General features: G+C 41.2%; 1 protein-coding gene across 2 annotated transcripts in view; it reads left to right on the top strand.

Moving 5' to 3' along the window:
* Nucleotides 1-21244, top strand: part of LOC127423700 (ELAV-like protein 4) — a 117662-nt gene that overhangs the window by 57832 nt on the left and 38586 nt on the right. For both annotated transcript variants that reach the window (XM_051668202.1, XM_051668201.1), the window contains exon 4: nucleotides 18761-18864. In XM_051668202.1, the coding sequence (XP_051524162.1) occupies nucleotides 18761-18864 (104 nt within the window). The remainder of the gene's footprint in view (nucleotides 1-18760; nucleotides 18865-21244) is intronic.

Genomic DNA, 21244 nt, shown 5'->3' with positions numbered 1-21244 from the left:
AAGGGAGTGAGGTGTTAAATGGTATGGTAAAGACATTTAAAAAATGACAGTAGCATTGAGTTGGCCCAAACGGAATCTGTGCCTGCAACTTCTTAGGGGCCGTTTACACGACAACGTTTTCAACTAAAAACTGAAAACTTTTTATGCGTTTTTGCTGTTCGTTTACACGACAACGGCATTTTGGGGCCTGAAAACGCAGACTTTTGAAAACGGGTTTCAAAGTGCACGTTTTTGAAAACGATGCCCTTGTCGTCTCCATGTAAACATACAAAAGCGAATTTGTGAAAATGATGACGTCATGCGCACGCGTATTACGTGTTATATAAAGAATGATGGATTGATAGGCATCAGTTTGAGATGTATAATTATCAATATGAATACTGGTGTCTGTGCAAATAACAATAATCAACAATTTATTAATTTGGAGTGTTTTGTATGGAGTGAACATTGTTCAGTAGGCAGAACCTGCGATTTGAACATTTTGAAATTAATGTATGGATTCAGATGGGAAAAATTTATTTGGTTTTAAATGTTATTTATTTATTTACTTAATTTTATTTGATGTACCTTTACCCTGCAATTCATTCACCCACCGCTTATGTATATAGCCTATAGACAGAGATGTGATGCCATGTACAATATTCAATGATATGCTTAGAATATGAAAACATGAGGCAGTGAAAATGCATGTTAGATCCAGTGTACACAAGACCTCTCTCTCCGTCAGAAGATATCCATATATCAGAGTTCTGTCTGATATCCAGAACCAGTCAACATCAACAGCTTGTTATGTTAACTTACTCTCCTACCAGCCCAAGAGTCAGCAGGGGGAATACAGAAGAAGGCAGGAGACGAAGTGATGGTAAAAATGAGCAGAGTTTATTGAATAATCTTGAGAGTTCAGTCTATAGGCATGCGCGCGAGTACTTCAAACAACGAGCGAGACATTCAAAACTACAATGGCGGACTACAGGACTGTGTTTGTGCTGCTCAAGGTTTTGAGTTTATTGACGCTTCTCCTGCTAAGTAATTGTAGTAATAAAGCAACCTCATCGTCCGTCTAGACAAAATTGCTCGATGCTTTCACCATCTTCATTGTTTGTATTCACCGCTCTGTGGAAGAGTGCTTATGTGCGCAGGCGCATAGTGTTTCTTTACAAAGTGACATCGCTAACTACTGGCCTGGCATGCATAATACAGCCTTTTTAGTCGTTTTCGCAGATCCGTGTGAACGGGGATTGTTTTGACAACATTGTTGTCATGTAAACGTACCCTTATAAAGCTTTAGATTTACGCAGAATTTGAACACGACATTTTGCGGATTTGTTTTTTAAATATTTTTGGCTAATTTTATTATGCCTTCAGCTACATAACAAAATGCAGTCCTCTTACCTTTGTTTATAACATGTTATATTAATTTTCTTGCTAAAACAATGCTGAAATTGTAAAGAAGTCAGATTCTGTCTGGGCCTACCAATGAGTTGAACCGTCTGTAGCAATTTAATAATGTAAACACTGTGCTTAGCTCAAATGAACAAAACAAAACCACAACAAACCAAAACCATTAAAGGAGTGTTTCAGCTTCAACTCAAGTTAAACTCAATTGACGGCATTTGTGGCCTAACGTCGATTACCAAATAAAAAACACTCTAAATAAAAATCGTGATTACAGTCAGGCACTGACAAAGGAAGTTAATGGGGCCAGTTTTTAATCATTAAATTATACACTTTCCAACATATAGCGACAAGACCTAAATATTATATGTGTTAACATGATTTAAGCGTGATAGAATCACTTACTAACCTTACCTGTGTAAAGTTATATCCAATATTACAACTTTGTTGTCATGCACTTAAACGCCGGTAAACCCTGTAATCTGGTAAATACTGTAAAACCGGTATATCCCTGATTTTATTACACAAAAATTATGTTAACATGTATAATGTTTACACCTTGTGGCTATACTTTTGAAACAGTGTGTATTTTAATGTTTATGGACTGGCCCCATTCCCTTCCACTATATGTGCCTTAATAACCATATAACCGTTAGTAAATAACAGTTTTTTGTTTGTTTGTTTGTTTGTTTGAAATGAGGGATGAATCTAAATAATTGTTGTGGTAATTATGTGGCAAATGCTTTTGATTGAGATTTAATTATACTGAACCTGGAACATTCCTTTAATCAGTCTGTAAGGACAGGTAAAACAGACAATTCTTACTTTGCAGTGTTCATTAATCGTGACATTATATGTATTCATATAGCATTTTGATAACAAACTGGCAGGCAGGCAAGTAAGGGAACAGGCCTTAAGTCTACACAAGGTCAGGTGAGCTAATGGGTTTACACAACCTCTTAGTGAAATATGAATCTCTAATGCAAATCCAATCAGAATGATGCTTTTGTCTGAGAGAGCACTTAGAGAGCCCTTAAGTGTTTTATGTACAAATGGGCTGAATTAAGGCTATTAGATCCAATGATAAACTGCATTAGGAATAGAGAGTTATCCCATTGCACCTTACATTATCTAATTACACTTCAGTCAGCTTTTGTCTCTTTTGATGGAAGATCACTAAGCTAATTAGAAAAAGTCGTCAAGTCATACATTGGCCTCTTTTGGAATTGTACAAGTCGTAATGGGAAATGATGCAACTGTGTGTTTACAGCTGCCAATAACAGAACAGAATAGAATGAAAACGTCCTTAATATTTATTTTACTGCAGTTTCTGTCTCAAGAAGCTGTAGCAACAAGGGCACAATGTCAAGCAAGCAACAACAGTGATACATTTGTTTTGACAATCCTAAATGTATTTTTCCTTCCTTCCCCATCCCTAAATGTGACTAAATTTAAGTCTGACCAAACAGATTTTCCTGTTCATAGCCAGAGAGCTTCGCAATATCAAGGTGCTTTAGCATCAAATGTTCATACAACTGTCATCTTGCATCTGCCGTGCTGTTCTCTCCCACACGAATGCAAGTTTCAGCTTTTCAACCTTATTCAAGCTTAGGGGAACTGCAACTGTCGGCACAACATGGCTGTTGGAGGGCTTGGAGGGGAGGGGTGTGTGTAGCTGGAGGCAATATTGTGTTTGCTACAATGTAAATCTCATTTTCAATCAATGGAAGCATTGGGCCTTTAAATCAATCAACAATTTATCAACAATTGATGTAGAGAGAGGGAGAAATTAGTAAGGATCTAGTGCGAAGACTTTTAGCTGGCTGCCAAGCAGCTGAACTGTGAAAATCAGTCAAAAATTACATCTTTCATGTGCAATCTTTGATGAAAAATTATGCTGAGCGCAAAGGAATGTGTTACTTTAAATGATATGTAACAAAAAGTAAAAGGAATATTTGTGTGTATGTGAGACCGAGGAAGGACACTCACTGGACACACACTTGTTTTATCATCTCTCACACTCTGGCTCCTGCTGCTGGGGAAAGAGGCGTAATGGTTCAAATACAGCACTTCCAAATGGAGCCTCTCACTCCAAACAACCTCAGTTTATAGGAGAGAGAAACATCTTATTCCTCCCATTTAACTCAGCATGTTCTTCAAATGCTTCAAAGGAGACCTAGAGAAGGGGCAGCTTACGCCTGTCCTTCCTCATTGTCCTCATCCTTGCTATCATTGAGATGTCGTTGATGGTGATTACAGGAGAAAGAAGGACAGCAGCTTTGTGACCTTGTGATTCCAGTGTAGTAATGTCAAAACTAATGTTATCAATAATCTGTTTTCTTGCATATGTAAACATTGTGTACCTAAGCAACCACTGTAAGTTCACAAAACATGACAACACACTCGTGTGGTACCTAGGCACATCTCTTAGGAACAAAACAGATCTGTGCATATTATGAATCACATTTTTGGAACAAAAAAACGTACGTTGATACACATACATTAACCCCACGCACCCATTCCCATATATGAATGTGCTCCAAAACGTAGTGAGCTGCCTATAAGGGCAGCATTTTATTATAATACACATTCTTCTGACATAAAGGCTGTTCCTAAAATCACATCACATGTACAGTCCTTTGCGGAGAAGGTAATCCTCAACTGAGTTCAGTGAAAAAATAAATCCAAGATGGCGGACTAGGTGAAATAAATGTTGATTATAAATAAACATATTTCATTTAGTACTGAGAAGTATAGAAAAACTGTTAAGTGTAACCAGAAATTGATTCTTTTACCCAATATTTGTGAATACTATAATTTTTATACTTATTAGAGTATCACACCGTTAGCTTAGCAATATGCTAACATCAAATTGTGAAAAGTGTAACAGAAGCTGCCCAATTTTTAACCGTGTGGGTTTCTGAAGTATTTTTTCCATAATGTTTTTCCATAGGCTTTTCATAAAAATCCTTATTAAAAGAGTTCTAAGCCATGAACCAATCCAACCAGCTTTGAGGTGAATCACAACATTACAAACTTTGATTTAAAGGAAAAAAGTTTGTGTACTTATTGTCTTTTAAGAGGGAACGAACTACAATCACAAGAATGATGTAATCGAAATAAAAATGATTGAAATATATAAAACTATTGTTTTAAAGCTGTTGATTGTACGTGTAGAATTGGTCAATTAAAAGTATATTGCAAAATATTCTGATATACATATACAAGTAATTTCAGAGTGTAGGAAGACCAACTTGATTGCATCATTCACAGTGTTGTCATGCGGGGTGTAGGAAGACCAACTCAATTGTGTCATTCACAGTGTTGTCATGTGGGTGGGCGGTCTCTACTAGGCTTGTTTGGTGGGCTTTGTTGGCCACAATTCTCTGATTGGTTGGAGTTTTCTCTGCTGTATCATGGATAGTGTAGTTCTTCATCAGTAATTCCGATATTTAACATGATTTTTTTTAAAAAAGAAGTTGAAACAACATGGGCTGATTTCATTCAGACTGTTGCGCTCTATAGAAAGAAATTGATGCATATGTAGAGCATTCCAAATCAGTCACTTGCAGTATGAGGTTTCATGATGGTTGGGATGCTGCCTTAGATGGCAGCTGCCTATGTAGGGAGTAGGCAGTTAGGCAGCACACTAGGTTTTGGAACAGCACGACAGTCTTGATCACTATTCACTCCTGCTTCAATCATGTCCCATTCCAATGAAAAACCCATCAGGAGCCTACACACTAATAGTCATAAGCTGTTTATTTGTGAAAAATATCCTTTTAATTAGTGTTAAGCATTGTCATTGAAAAAGCCTTTCCACCATTTCCAGATCTGACTGCACGTCTATCCTGCTGGGTAACAGAGAGTGCTCGAAAAATGAAGATCCACACTCATTAAAAGCTCATTAAAACCACAATACATCATTTCCTTTCTCAATTTTAATTGACAATTAAAATATATAAGTTAATGTAACATTATACTAATTAAACATCATAGAGGTAATTCTCCTTTGCTGTGCTATTTGATGTTTATTGCATATTTCTAATGGGCTCCTTCAAAATCAGTTCAACCAGTTTTATCGATAATCTCACTTTACAGCAAAGAAAAGGGAATATTCTCTCAGATTTGTTGTAAACAGCGCAATCGGCCCTGCATGCTTATCAAGATGGGTCCAAACACAGCATGGCATAAATAAAATCATTGTTGTTCTGTAAATTAAACATTACATGAAACATTTACAGAACAGCTATTATGCTAGATAGCAGAGCGCTGGCTTTGCCATGAAACATCCTCTCTGATTCTCAATAATGAATTCATGAGGCAGACCTGTCCATAACCCTCTCCGGTACCTATGTTGCTGTCCATTGTAGGTAACCCTGGCTGTGCTGAAGAGATTGTGTGTGCTTTGTATTCATGTGCTGTCTCTGAGTGTGTATACAATATTTTTTTGTGAATAGATATTTTATATTTTTGTGTGTGTAAGTGTGCATACCACATATGTTTGTCCAAATATACGAAGTAGATGCCTTTTACTCATGTATGGGTATAACATGTTTGATATTGATTCTTTTAATGTTTTATGTCTATATAGCATGTAGGTGCAACGTGTCTGTGTGTGTGTTTACATGGTTGCAGGACCGTGTATTTGACTGTTGTGTTATCAATGAGCAGTGGTTTTCAACTGGTTTTTATTTATGCACTGTACCAAACAGTGGACCAGATGTGTTTATAGCACAAAAGTAAACAAAAATGTCTTTAAAATCAAACACTGAAATGTATTGGTTTTTATTTATCATACATTTTAAGGCAATAATTCACAGCACAAAATGTTTCTTGTTACGTGAAGCATAACCCTGGTTCCCTGAGTAGGAACGAGACACTGGGTAGTCACATTAGGATATGCCCTGAGTGTCACATGGTCTGAAGCCCTTATACAATCATGCCAATTTATTGGTTGATGGCCCTTAAGCAATGCCCCTAGGGGGCTACGTCACAGGCTCCATAAAGGTGCTCGCTTCATGAGCCTATGCAGCTGCTAGAGAGTATGGCCAACTTACTCAGCGTCTTGTTCCCACTCAGGGAACCAGGGTTATGCTTCACGTAACCGAGATGTTCCCCTTCATAGGAACTCGAGCTGCGTAGTCACATTGGGAATGATATACTGTACATTCACGGCATGCGAACAGTAGCTGCACACTGTCTACGCCTGTATGGCAAGCATATAGCGGCACACAAGCAAGCTAAAGTGTCTCAGTAAAACAGAGGGAATTATGAGTTTATTCCTGTTCCAACAGAGAGAACCCGGGAAGCAGGAGTCAAACCCTCATCCAGATTATAATATCTAACAAATGTATGCAGAGAGGACCATCCTTCCACCATACAAATGTCCTCCAAGGACGCACCTCTAGCCAAAGCCCATGAGGATGCCATGCTCCTCGTAGAATGAGCTCGAATACCCAAAGGCGAAGGTAAACTGCACACTTTGTAAGCACTTGAAATTGCATCAACTAGCCAATGAGACTATCTTTGCTTGGACACCGAAACGCCCCTGTTGCAGCCACCACAGCACACAAACAACTGCTCTGACTTATGCCACTGGCCAGTATGGTCAACATAAACTTGTGGCGCCCAAACTGGGTGAAGCATACAGTATGCAGTCTTTCATGCTCCTCTGACTTAAATGGGGGAGGACAGAAAGCCTGAAAATTAATAGTCTGCCAGCGAAATTATGTAGAAATGACCTTGGGCAAATAGCCCAAACGAGGTTTTAACACCACCCTTGAACATCCTGGCACAAAATCCATACATAAGGGATTAACCGACAGGGCATGCAAATCAATAACCCTTTTAAATGATGCCAATGCCACCAGCAGGGCCATTTTAAGAGTCAGAAAGTTATCAGCGACTGTTGCCAAGGACTCAAACAGAGCACCCGAGAGCGTCTCCTAAACAACAGATAAATCCAATAAAGGAATGCGGACGGGACGAAAGGTCTAAGCCTGCATACCCTGTGCATAAAACGAGAGACAAGAGAATGCCTACCGACAGAGACTCCATTGATAAGCGCATGCTCAGCCACTAGCGGCAACATAGACTTTAAGCATTGCCGGGGCAACCTCGGCTCCAAAACGCTCTTGCAAAAAATCCAGCTCTGTAACGACAGGGCAGTGAACTGGATCTTCACCTCGAGCTGTACACCAAGAAGCAAAAATATGCCACTTGAATGTATAAAGCTTCCTAGTTGATGGAACTCTAGCATTCAGAATGGTATCAACCACATCGGGGGATAACTCATCATTCAATAGAGCACCCTGTTGAGGGGCCATACCCATAACTTCAACAAGACTGGCCGAGGGTGCCAAATGCTGCCCCAAGCCTGAGACAACAAGCCTGTTCTGACTGGAATCTCCCAAGGCACTTTCTCAAGGAGAGAGACCAGAGTTGGAAACCATACTTGAGATGGCCAAAACGGCGCCACTAACAGAAGCTGAACCTGATCCTCCCCAACTCTCTGCAGAACTGCGTGCAGCAGACTGATCAGTGGAAACGCATAAAGACACGTTGTTGACCATTGATGTGTCAATGCATCGGTGCCTAGCGGTGCCGGGGGTGAGAGGGAAAACCAGAGGGGTCAGTGTGACATTTCGCTTGAAGCTAACAGATCCACTTCCGCTCTGCCGAGCCTTCTCCAGATTTGTTCCATAATCTGAGGATGTAATGTCCACTCTCCGGGCATCAAGCCCTGTCTGGACAGGAGATCCACCCCCAAATTCAACCGGCCCGGAACAAGCACAGCTTGTAGAGACCGCACATTGTCCCATGCCGACAGAAGAATGTGCTGTGCCAGCCTCAGCATGGCATGAGAACGCACTCTTCCCTGGTGATATTGGACACCACTGTCCTATTGTCTGACTGGATAAGGACATGGCTGCCCTGAATCTTCAGGAGGAAAAATTTTAATGCCAGCAGCATCGTGAACATCTCCAGACAGTCTATGTGCCAATATTTCCACTGGCCCGTCCAGACCCCGTAGGCTATATAGCACCCCAACCCGTGAAGGAGTCATTATAACTTGCGGTCTTTTTCCATGGTAAAAGAGTTCGGTAGCACCCTTGCGTCACTTTGAAGAGACAGAACACCTGCATCAGTGGTTGAAGTCCCTTTGTGGAGTTCATCCAGCACTGAAAAGGTCTCGCATGCAACATGCCCAGGGGAATGACAGTGGAAGCCGCAATCATGAGCCCAAAAGCCTGTGAAATGTTCTCACAGGGAGAACGCATCCCACTCTGATCATCGATAGACACTGGTGGAATGATAGAACGTGAGCTTGAGATAGATGTGCCTGCACCGCCCGTGAATCTAGCTCCACCCCTAGAAACAGCAGCTGTTGCCTTGGCAACAGGACACTCTTGTCTAGGTTTACACACAGCCCTAGATTGCTCAGATGGCTGAGAATGACATCTTGATGTTGGGCAGTCAAAGTCTCTGAGTGGGCTAGCACCAACCAATCATCGAGGTAATTCAAAATGTAGATGCCCTGAAGCCTCAAGGGCTTCAAAGCCACATCCATGCATTTTGTGAAAGTGGAAGGACGCAAAATGTATATGCTTTGCCCCCAAAAGCGAATCTTAGAAAGCACCTGTGCTTCGGTGACATTATTTGCTTCTGCATCAGCATTCTGAATTTACATTTCATTAGTTTGGAATTCAAACATCTCAAATCCAGAATGGGACGCAAGCACTGCCTTTTTTCGGGACCAGAATATAATGGCTGTAAAAATCGCACTCTGTCTGAGAAGGAGGAATCTCCTCTACTGCCCCTTTTTCTAAGAGAGAATGAATTTCCCGAATCAAAATCGGGCCTTCTCGAACAGAAATGTCTGTTGGAATGACCCGTTGAACGCCGGCGTAGTTCGCCTGAGTTGAATTATGTAACCATGCTTTATCAAGGGGGTCACATGACGCCATGCAAGAAGCAGACGTGTGAGTGACGAGCTCTGCACACTTTGCTAATTTTTAATTATTCTCATGTTATAATCTGGCAAAGAAGTCGAAATCCTCAGGCTCTGGAGACATTAAAAAACACATACGTGTTCGGGATAAAAGCCCTGACAGGCCTACAGACCGGGGACTCGATTTAGATGCTGTGGCGGGAGAGGAGATCCAGCGTCAGTTGTCCAGCATGTCGGTTATGCTGACGAAGGTTCTTGCTGACTTGGAGGATTTCACTGTAATACGTCGATCGATTACGGTGATGGAAATAAAATTCTCTGAGTTAGTTACAAGAGTGTCTGATGTTGAGAGACGAATCGATTATTTGGAGTCTTCGGAGAGGGAATCATCCGCTAATCCGCCCGCGACCATTTGGAACGGGTTGATTTGGAACGGGTTCTTGAAAAGCTTGAAGATCTTGAGAATAGAAGCCGCAGGAATAATGTTCGAATAGTTGGAATTCCTGAGCATGAGGAGGGCAGAGATATGGTGAAATTCCTGGACGAGCTCTTTCCGAGTCTGCTCGACATAACAGGCCACAAGCTGGAAATCAAGCAAGCTCACAGAGTCCCTGCTCACAGATCTGCTGAGGGAGACAGGCCCCGATCAATCCTGGCCAGATTTCTGAGATCATCCGATTAAGATTTTGTGTTGCGCCAGGCGAGGAGCAAAGGAAAGCTTTCTTGGACGAATCATAATATTTTCTTGTTCTCAAACTTTGCGAGTTCGACAAGAGAGAAACGCGATCGGTTCAGGGAATACAAGAAACTCTTGCATCAACGTAAGATCACTTTTGCATTGATGTTTCCGGCCAAGCTGAGAATAGAACCGAAGGACAGTCGCAAAGTATTTACATGTCCCAATCAGGCAATGTCTTTTATAGAATCAATGGGTGAGTAAACCATCAGATGTTTCTCATGTGAGTGGGTCGACTCGCTGTACTTACTCTGGCTTTTGAGGAAGCTGGGTGTCATTTTGGTTTCTTTCTGCGTTGGCTCTGCCTAGCGGCTGGAGTTTGTATTGTGAATAACACTTTTCCTTAAAGAAACTTTTGCATTGATGGAAGATCACATTTACATTGAAGTTCACGGCCAGTTTGAGAGTGGACACTACGGATGACTGCAAAATATCTACATGCTGTCTTTTATAAAGTTGACGGATTGAGTAAGTCATGGTATATACTTTTATGTGGCTTCCGATTGAATTGACTTGATCATCCAGGGAACCGGGATGCCGGATTTGTTTCTTTTTGCGTTGGTTCCGCCTAGCGGCTGGAGTATGTTCTGTTGAATAACACTCCTTTGGAACAGCTGGGGATTAATCTTTCTTTCTTCATGCTTATGCCTCCTGCTGGCTGGAGTTTGTTTTGTTGAGTATTTTTACGGGACACTGGAATGATTACGTCATCTGCTGAACTCATAACAACTGGCTCACTGAACATTCGTTTGTCTGTCCGAGGAATCTGAACGGTTTTATATCGGCTGGAATTTGTTTTGTGGAGGATCACACCTTTGAGACAGTTCTGTGAATGAATCTACATGTTCTTTGTGTTCATTCTGCCTATTGGCTGGGGTTTATTTTACAAAGTATTTTCTGTTATGTAATTTTGCCTCACAAATTTGTGAGGCAAAAATGAGAAATCTGATGGCAAAGTTGTTGTGGGGGCTCGTGGGCGTTCATGGACCTTTTGCGCTGTCGTGCGTGGGGTTAATGCAAACGTTTTTTTTTTTTTTCTGTTTGTTTTGTTTGAGGTTTGATTGTTTCACTAATGGGGAATGTGGTCTGTATTATTTTATTTTTGACACACAATTTATTTCTTCTACTATATCAAAATGTAAATTGTTAAAATGAGTGGATTGTCTCTCTCCACATGGAATGTAAATGGGTTGGGGCACCCTATAAAAAGAAGGAAGGTTATTACTTTTCTTAAATGTAAGAAATATGATATAGTGTTTCTTCAAGAAACGCATCTTTCCCCGCAGGAAGCTGAAACATTTGGGAAGATATGGGGTGGACATGTTTTCTTTAGTGCTGGCTCAAGTAAGAGCAAGGGAGTCATTATATTGGTAAATAAGCATCTACAATTCAAATGTCTCAAACAGATTAATTAATTAATTAGGGAGAGTAATTATTGTTTCAGCTGAAATTCAGGGGCAAAGGTTTATTTTGGCTAATATTTACGCACCTAACGCTGATGATCAGGGCTTTTTTTTTAGATCTTGAAGGGAGGTTGCAAGCTGCTGGCACCCTTCATGATATAATATTGGGAGGAGACTTTAATCTATTGATGGACTCAGTCCTTTATCATAGTGAAGCAAAAGTGTGTAAGCCCCTAGAGTAACAATGATGCTTCACAGGATGTGTAAAAATCTTGGTCTTACAGATATTTGGAGACTTTTGAACCCATCTGGTAGGGACTATACATTTTTTACAACCGTCCATAAGATTTATTCTAGAATAGATTTTTTTTTTTTTTTTTTATATATATTTAAGTCCCTCATTTCATCTGTTGCTGATTGCTCAATTGGAAACATCTTAGTCTCAGATCATGCCCTGGTGAGTTTAGAGGTGTTTTATAGAGAAAATATAGGGAAAAAGAAATCATATAGTTGGCGCTTTAATGTATCCCTTTTGCAAAATCCTGATTTCCAACAAATGTTAAAGACTGAAATCAGAAGACCAACTGGTCCTCAGTATCCTCTGTGGGCGTGGCTTGGGAGGCACTTAAGGCGGTTCTTAGGGGTCAGATCATACAGTATGCCTCATTTATCAAAAAATCCAAAGCACGAGAATTCATGGAGTTGGAAGGAAATATTAAAAGTGCAGAGGCAGAGCTGAAGCACCGTTTGTCGTCTGATGGCCTTAGAGAATTGACCAGATTGAAATATAGATATAATACTATTTTGTTGCGGAAAGTGGATTTTTGGTTATTCAGGGCAAGACAGTCATACTTTGAGTCAGGGGACAAAGCAGGAAAACTTTTGGTTAGATATATAAAGCAGAGAGATTATTTTTCTACCATTCCCTCAGTGAAATCTGCTGGTGGTGATATATTTACCTCGGCCATTGATATTAATAATGCTTTTAAAGAATTCTACCTTGATCTCTATAGTTCCACGTCTTCATCACAAGCCCGGATCAGTCTGATTCTTAAAAAGGACAAAGATCTAAGCGAGTGTAAAAGTTACCGTCCAATTTCCCTGATCCAGTTAGATGTAAAAATCCTGGCTAACCAATTAAGTAAAGTTATGACATCACTTATACATATAGATCAGGTGGGGTTTATTCGGGGCTGTAACTCTTCTGATAACATTAGACGTTTCATCAATATCATGTGGTCAGTAGTGAATGATCAATCTCCGGTCGCTGCCATCTCACTTGACGCCGAAAAGGTGTTTGATACGGTAGAATGGGATTATCTTTTTAAGATTTTGGAAATGTATGGGTTTGGGAGTACTTTTATTGGTTGGATTAAGTTACTTTATAGACACCCTGTAGCAGCAGTACTAACAAATGGACTAATTTCAGATTATTTTACTCTGGATAGGGGCACCCGGCAGGGTTGCCCTCTTTCCCTTTATTGTTCTGTCTTGCCCTGGAACCATTAGCAGCTGCAATAAGAAAGGAGGATGATTTTCCAGGGGTGATTGTGGGAGGTGTGGCGCATAAGCTTCTGCTTTACGCAGATGATATTTTATTATTTGTCTCCGAACCCACTAGAATCTCCACAGAATTATTCATTCCTTTTCCAAGTTCTCAGGATAGAAAGTCAATTGGTCTAAATCCGAAGCTTTGGCTTTGACAGGGTACTGTCCAATAACGCCCTTCCAGGCGGGCGCCTTCCAGTGGCCCAAACAGGGTATTAAGTATTTGGGAATTTTATTCCCAGCAAATTTGTCTAATTTAGTCAGAGTTAATTATGATCCCTTAATAAAAAGGTTTTCGAATGATGTGGACAGGTGGGCTTCATTACACTTATCGATGATTGGGAAGGTTAATGTAATTAAAATGAATTGTATTCCAAAATTCAACTACCTGTTACAATCTCTCCCTATAGATGTCCCCCGCTCTTATTTCAGGCAATTTGATAGCATAGCAAAGTCCTTCATTTGGAAAGGTAAGCGTGCCAGGTTAAATTTTAATAAGTTACATAGGCCGATGGACAAAGATGGGCTAGGCCTACCCAAGATTCTGTTTTATTATTATGCATTCGGTCTCAGACATTTGGCTCATTGGTCGCTTCCACCTGAAAGAGCCCTTCCCTGGTTTTGCATTGAACAAGAACTTCTTACCCCTATTTTGCCATTGCAAAGCCTTTCCATCAAACTAACCAGAGAATTTAAATCATACCCCGTTATTTCACATTTACACTCAGTATGGACAAAAGTATCCAGAGTGTTTAATTCAGATATTTATCTAAATATTGCCTTGAGCCTATGGCTAAACCCCAAACTATGCATTAATAAGTCCCCTTTTTGTTGGTCTGAGTGGATTGTGAGGGGGGTTAATACACTCAGTGATTTTTATGAGAGTGGTGTGATGAGATCCTTTGAAAATTTGGTTCAATATTTTGGGATCCCCAGATCTCAGTTTTTTAGGTATCTTCAGCTACGACACTTGCTCTGTACTATTTTTGGGAATAGCATACACCCTCCTAGAGCGGCAGATACTCTGGGAGAGGTGATTTCTGCTTTTGGAAAAGGCCATGAGGCATCAGTGTATTACTCCTTATTAGGACAGGAGGGACAGGCTCTATCGCATCCTTCCGTAGGAGGGTAGCGATCTCTGTGCGCAAGGTAGTGGTGTTTTCGCCCTTCACCGAGGTGATTTGGACGCCACTGAACCTGGGCGGATGCCTGGCAAACTGAATTGCGTAGCCGAGTCGGACGGGCCGGACCAGCCATTGCGACGGGTTGGAAAGTGCAGGCCACGCGTCCAAGCTCTGGGCGAGGGGGACCAAGGGGACAGTCTCGTCGGACATACCGGCGGGTGGGGCCTCGCGGCGGGGTGGAGCCTGAGGTGCCACGCCATGTCGTGGCCGTGCTGAGTTCAGGGACATCGAAGCACTTACCTGGCTCCTTGTGACCACCCCCGGAACAGCCTGTGATGGGGGAAGAAGAGGCCTGTCCTCGTGACCCGTGGAGACTGTCACATCGGGGGCGGATTTGTGCCACAGCTGGGCGTGCAGGGGCGGGGAGACCGCCGCTGGAGCACCGAACCTGTAAAAATGGAATGGTGGATGGTGGTCGTGATGATGGCCGTGCACACCGGGTATGTGACCCAGGGAACAAGGAAACTGCTCTTGCTGAACTCTTGGGTACCGCAGCCACTTGGGTATGCGGCGCAATTAAATGCAAAGGTAACAAAAGATTCTCCTCCCGGCCCTCCACCAGGGGATGGAGTGTTCTGCTTACCAACTCCAGAGCAGTGGGTTTCGTCGTCCCTGGGTCGCCCGTCTCAGGGGCACCTTGAAGCCTTTCGCAGGTTCTTGGCGGCCGACCGTGAGACGGGTGGCATCTGCTTCCTGCGATGGGCTCCACGCTGGGGCCGGGCTGCGGGGGGGCTGTGGCGGAGCCGGTGCAGTCACCGCAGGGGGACACCCTTCGCGACGAGCAGTCGCGGTGCAGGATCTTGAGCCACGCCGGGGCAGGATGTGCCAGATAGTCTCCGTCTGCTGCTTCACCGCTGAGAACTGCTGGGCAAAGTCGAACAGGCCAACCTGGGAAAAGGGGGCAGCAAGGAACTGTGCCTTGTCGGCCTCTCCCATCTCGACCATGTTGAGCCAAAGGTGGTGCTCCTGGACCACCAAGGTGGACATCGCCCGCCCGAGAGACCACGCCGTGACCTTCATCGCCCGGAGAGTGAGGTCGGTCGCCGGGTGCAGCTCCTGCATCAATCCCGGGGCCGAACTACCCTCAGGGCTAGGAGAGACTCCATGGGAGAATGTCAAGCCGGATCCAGGGAGAGTGACAGAGAGAACTGTAGGTCAGCCTGCTGCTCAACCATCACCTCGGCATCCACGCTGGACTCCCACGAGTCGAACCCAGACTTAACTGATGATGAACTGCGTGCATAGAGGTAAGCACTTCCTAAATTCCATCCTGTGTTACCACTCAAAAGAGAGAATAGTAATGATCCTCGCTTCGACGTGAGTCATTGGTGCAATGCAGGCCAGATGATATCGTGCACTGAAGAACAGAAAATCTGACTCGATTGTGCGAAGCGAGCGCCTTTATGGAGCCCGTGACGTAGCCCCCTAGGGGCGTTGCTTAAGTGATTGTATAAGAGCTTCAGACCACGTGACACTCAGGGCATGTCCCAGTGTGACTATGCAGCTCGAGTTCCTATGAAGGGGAACACATTGTAGTTGGGACATGCTACAGTAATCCTGTTGACAAGTGAACCCATATTTAATATTTAAATGTAGTTTGGGTAGTATTTTCTGTACCAAACATGTAGTTTTGTTCATGGTTGTTGAGGACAACCCGTCCAAGTTTCTTTGCTAGCTTCTACCAATTGACAGATTAATTTGCACTACAATAACGGAGAGTTTGATTGCATGCACAACCTTTGAAGACAACAACAAAGCATTTTTAAACGCTGATAAGCCGTTTTTGCTATCCAAACTATGTTCTATTATGGTTAGTTGCATTTTATTATTTGCATTTTGTATTTAGTTTTTTTCTCTACTGTCTATGACCCTATACCCTGCAACAGATGGCAGTGTGCACGTGTGTAATATTATAGAGGGCGACAGGTGACATTTCCATCTTTTCTCTGAGGTTTTACCTCTGCACTTTGTTATAGAGCACAGATGAGATTGGAGATATTTAATAAAGAGGATCGGTTTAAGGTTCTGTTAATGTGTCTGTTCGTGGGGAAATTAAATTAGCTAAATAATTGCCTTGCCAAAAAAGGCCCGTAGAGATTGTCAAAACAACTTGCAGCCTCCTTTCTTAAAGGAAGGATGATTTTATTCTTTGCGTGGTCATAGACTACAAAGACAAATAATTAAATTATGCACGTACTGTAAATGAATAATTAATGAACACACCAAGGGGTTTTCTCTTAATGTTTCAAAATATTAAGAATATGACTCAGTTCAACAACAGTCATCGTAAGCAAAGTGTGTGTAGGTGTGTGTATTGTGCATTAATGTTTTGTTTTTTTCCAAGCAAAGAGCCTGGTTCTGGCCCCCCACCGAGATCTCCACTATCGCACCGTTGTGTGTGTGTGTGTGTATGTGTGTGTGTGTACATTATACTGGTGGGTGGAATCCCTTCAACTGAAGCAGTGGCCCCGTTTGGCCTCACCTTATCCTGAGGCAACAGCTCCAAAGGAGGCAAGGACAACTGCTAGCGACGTTATGGAAATGCCATCAGGCAAAGGGGCATTACAAAACAGATTGTTTTATGAACCCATTATTGTACGCTCAAACACACAACAACGTATATACATACACATCCACCCACACACACATACACACAATGAAAATGGGAATACAGGACATGCCAAGTGGGGCCAACTGCTCTGGGCCACAGAGGGAGGAGAGAGAGGAACATAATTGAGCTGGTGGAGAGAGAGAAAGACAAATGTAGAGGTTTAGAGGTTTAGCCCATAGAAAAGAAAAATCATGAATAGTGTTTCTCCTATTCAGCAATGTGACTAGATGGAAAACAAATGGAGACAATTGCTTAAGACTTGCTTCTCAGATATTTCTCTTAGAAGTAATAGACCAAGTAATCTAACATGTGTCTCCTCTAAACTTTCATAAGAGAGCTCAATAATGTCACAAACTGTGCTCAGATCTGCCAAGATACCAAAATCTTAATAACATTATTGTAATCTCTATTGTAATCATCATTGTAATAATGTAATCTCAAAACAGTATTATTAATGCAATTGTAATTGCTGTGTAAATGCATTTATGCCACCTCTGAGCAAATAAAAAAAATATTTTTGCCATGTATGCAACTTTAGATGCAGCTTCCATGCTACCCTTGAAGTGTAAAAATGGTTTAAGATCTAAAACATTTGTCATAGAATTCTTTCAAGACCAAATTAACTTGCCATTTGTCATTTTTTATTTCTCCCCAAAAATTTTAGAAGAATTATTTGAGACAAAGTTTCCACTGACATCACCAAACGGAATTACAAAAATAATGGCTGTTTACAAACTGGTTTCCTGAACATTTCCCTCATCTGCCACTGGTCAAACAGATAGTCCTGCTCCAAACTCACCCCATTGGTTGAACCAATGTTTTATGTTGAGTAAAACAGCAGAGCAATTTTTGATTTTTGGGTAAATTAACCTACACATGGTTTACTTATACTGTAGTTGTATCTCCATGTTAAACTAGGGAATGGGAGGGTAATTTAAAAAAAATCACTTTTGAATGAAACAGCTGAGGACTCCATGGAATTTAAATCTCCTGAGATATGAAAGAGCAATCTCTGTGCAATACATTTTTTCATGTGGGATTGCAACATTTTCATTTCAAGGGGCTCTGAGGCGCCTGTGTCAGACCAGTGTCACGGTTTGAATTGCTCTGTTTTGCCTTTTTCAGTTTCGCAGTTCAGACCAGGGTCTTAATGAATGATAGAGGGATTGTTAATCCTCTGTAATCCAGAGAGAATGAGAAGGAGATAGACATGCAGTTTTAAGTGAGGGCAGAGAAAGGTTTGCCGTTTGTCCCCCGTGGAATCTGCCGCGCTTTAGCTTGTGTTTGTTGCACAGTTTCGCATTTGCGATTCACTTTGTGTGTACACTGTGGATTTAGTGCTGTCTGTTTCCATTAATGAGGATAAGTGCAGCACTGTTCTCGAGTTCCACTGCACTTGTGTGGCAAGATCTTTAAAGAGCAAAAAGGAAATGGGGGGAAAAGCAGTACCACACAGGCCTTTAGCTGCAGGGTTTCTGTTTAAGTCAAATAGCAGCTGATGGCTGCCTCGCCTTCAGAGGAGCAGCATACGGTTAGAAGAGGTTAAATCAAAATTATTCCACTAAAGACTCTGTCAGAGGTTTCCAGCGGAAGCTTACAGTTAATGCTCACTATCTAATTGTAATCACACTATCACACACTAGTCGCTGCTAGTCAGGCTAATGCTACAAACAGTGCTAAGTATTCATGTCATGTCTCACATAACATATGCATAGTTTTAGAGTTTAAAAAGTGTTTTTAAGGGGTTGGAATTGCCTTTCAAAGGAAGGATAATGAAAGAAATCCGCTGGCCAAGATGGAATCTGCAGAATTTTCCCCCACATTTTCTGTGCTGACTTTGGAGGTAAATCAGTAGAATTTTGCTAAATGGATTTAATTATGGTTAAACATGGCTATCTTTCTTTCTTTCTTTCTTTCTTTCAATAACAGGGCAGAGTCTTGGCTATGGTTTTGTCAACTACATTGACCCAAAAGATGCAGAGAAAGCCATCAACACGTTAAATGGACTCAGACTTCAGACCAAAACTATTAAGGTAAGTGACCACACTTATAGAAACTATAAAAGAACACACTCATGTGTCACAAGTAACAGAAATTAAAAGGTCTCTGCTTCAAATTAAATCAAAACATCCCTTTGTTTGGACAAATCCAATCTTGTTTCAAAAATCCAAACATGATAAGCAGTTAAATATAAATAAAAATGTATAATATAAAAGACAATCCAAAACTGCACACATGATCAGACTTTTTGTCGTAGCCTAAACCCTAAAAATATAAAACAGTTAGGGCATTTTAAATAGCTGTATTTGTATGCATGCTTGAATGTGTGTGTCTTAATGTTTGGATCTGCATTCAGGTTCATGTTGTTAGGTTACTGCTTGCCTGCTGTTTACCAAACACTTCTCAACCAAATCAACCCACATTACACAGTAATTGCAGAAGCTGTCCCCCCTGGAGCAGTGCCTCTTGCTCAAGGGCACATAGTTGATAAGGCTCTCTCAGTACCTCTCCAGTTAACAGGTCAACCTCACCTGGGACTGAACCTATTGACATGTAACAGATAACAAATTGTAACATAACAACATCTCATTTAGGTGGAAGCGTTCTTCCCAGTCACCATTTCTCGTAACTGCACCAGTCAATTCACAGAGTGTTTTTCGTCACTGTTTCTGCCAGTGAAGCTGCAGTGATTAGTACATGTGTCGTACACTGGCTTGTGCTGGGCTGGCGCGGCAGCACAAAGAGAGAGGAGGGAAAATCTGACTCATTAAGATGCAGAAGGAAACAGGAAAGCAAGTGAAGAAAAAAGGGGAAAATAGTGTAATTGATATGTAAATGAATCTCCTAATGTCAAGTCATGAAGTCACACAAAAAGAAGGAAATAGCATGTATAATAAAATAATGTGGACATGCTTAATAAATGCCTAAAATATATATTTTTTCACTGCAGAATTTCACAAAATTATATTTCATTCCATTATTTTCTGATCTGTCATGTTCTATTCTGTCCTGTTCTGTTCTGTTCCATTCTGATTTGTTATATTCTGTTCTGATGTGTTCCATTTCATTCTATTTTGTTCAGGTATTTTCCATTCCATTCTATTGTGTTCAGTTCTATTCTGTTCTGTTCTGATCTGCCATGATATGTTCTATTCTGTTACGTTATAATCTGTCAAGTTATGATATTCAATTTTGTTTTCCTAAATTTTATTATATTCGGTTATATTCCATTCTGTCATGTTTTATTCAATTCTGTTCTGCTCTGACTTTTTCTATTCTATTATTTTGTTCTGTTATGTTTTATTAAATTACAATATGGATTATTTTTAGTAGATGCCTAAAAAAGATATTTTCCACTACAAAATTCCAGACTATTCTATTCTGTCATGTTATATTCTGTTTTGTCATATTCTGCTCTTTTCTATTCTGTTCCACTCTGCTTTTTTATATTCTATTATTATGTTTTGTTCCGTTCTATTAAATTAGAATACAGATTGGTATAAACAGTTTGGTTCGTCACAATCTGATGGCTTCCATTTTCCTAAACAGCGCTTTGGGGTAAATTTAGAAGCAGCAGCTGGTTTTAACTGTAAATTCCAACTTCTGCTCACAGCATAATCTGGCTGTGTGTATGTGTTATTATCTTGCCTATAATCCCAGACCTCTCACTTACATCCACTATAATCTAATCAGATTGGATTTTTCCTGTTTATGAAAACACAGTATTCAGTTTCCGCGGCTCAGTACCTCTGACCAAAACAGCAAAAGAGTGCAATTTTGTGCATCTGTGTGTAGGAGAGAGAGAATGAAAAAGGGAGAGAGAAAGAAAAGAGTTGTCAGGGCTTTTTTGAGTGAGCACAAGGCTCTCAAACATGGGCGGTTTCCACAGTGGCAGTCTGTGTGTGTGTTGGCCAGCAGTGTTTCTAGTACTGATTTTAGCATCATCTTAGAATCCATCAGAGACAGAATGAGTCACTCTGTGTGTATTTGACGCTCATCACAGCTTCCTGCCACGTGACACTTCCTTCACTTACAAAACACACTTGCAGGAAGGCAGCAATACACACAGACACTGTTAAAACACTGCACTTACAGGCCAAACACACAACAGGCTTTTGCTACCATTTTAGGGCTTCATACGAACAACTCTTGAGCTGCTTCTTTTAATGAGTCAGTCAAAAAGACACTTAAACTGTTATCAGTAAAAACACTTATAGTGTACCTATTCTGTTCTATTCTATTCTGTCATGTTCTAGGAAGTACCAATACACACATACGTACATTAGCTCACTATTAAAACACTAGACTTTAAAGCCAAACACTTACCACAGGCTTTTCAAGCTACTGTTGATCTGGTACTTTTAATGAATCGAGCAAAAAGATACCCGAGTGATTGGTTTGAATCATTCAAAC

The sequence above is a fragment of the Myxocyprinus asiaticus genome, chromosome 33 (assembly GCF_019703515.2).
Source record: "Myxocyprinus asiaticus isolate MX2 ecotype Aquarium Trade chromosome 33, UBuf_Myxa_2, whole genome shotgun sequence".
NCBI lineage: Eukaryota > Metazoa > Chordata > Actinopteri > Cypriniformes > Catostomidae > Myxocyprinus > Myxocyprinus asiaticus.
The sequence above is the reverse complement of the archived record's forward strand: the minus strand, read 5'-3'. Positions and strand labels throughout refer to the sequence as shown.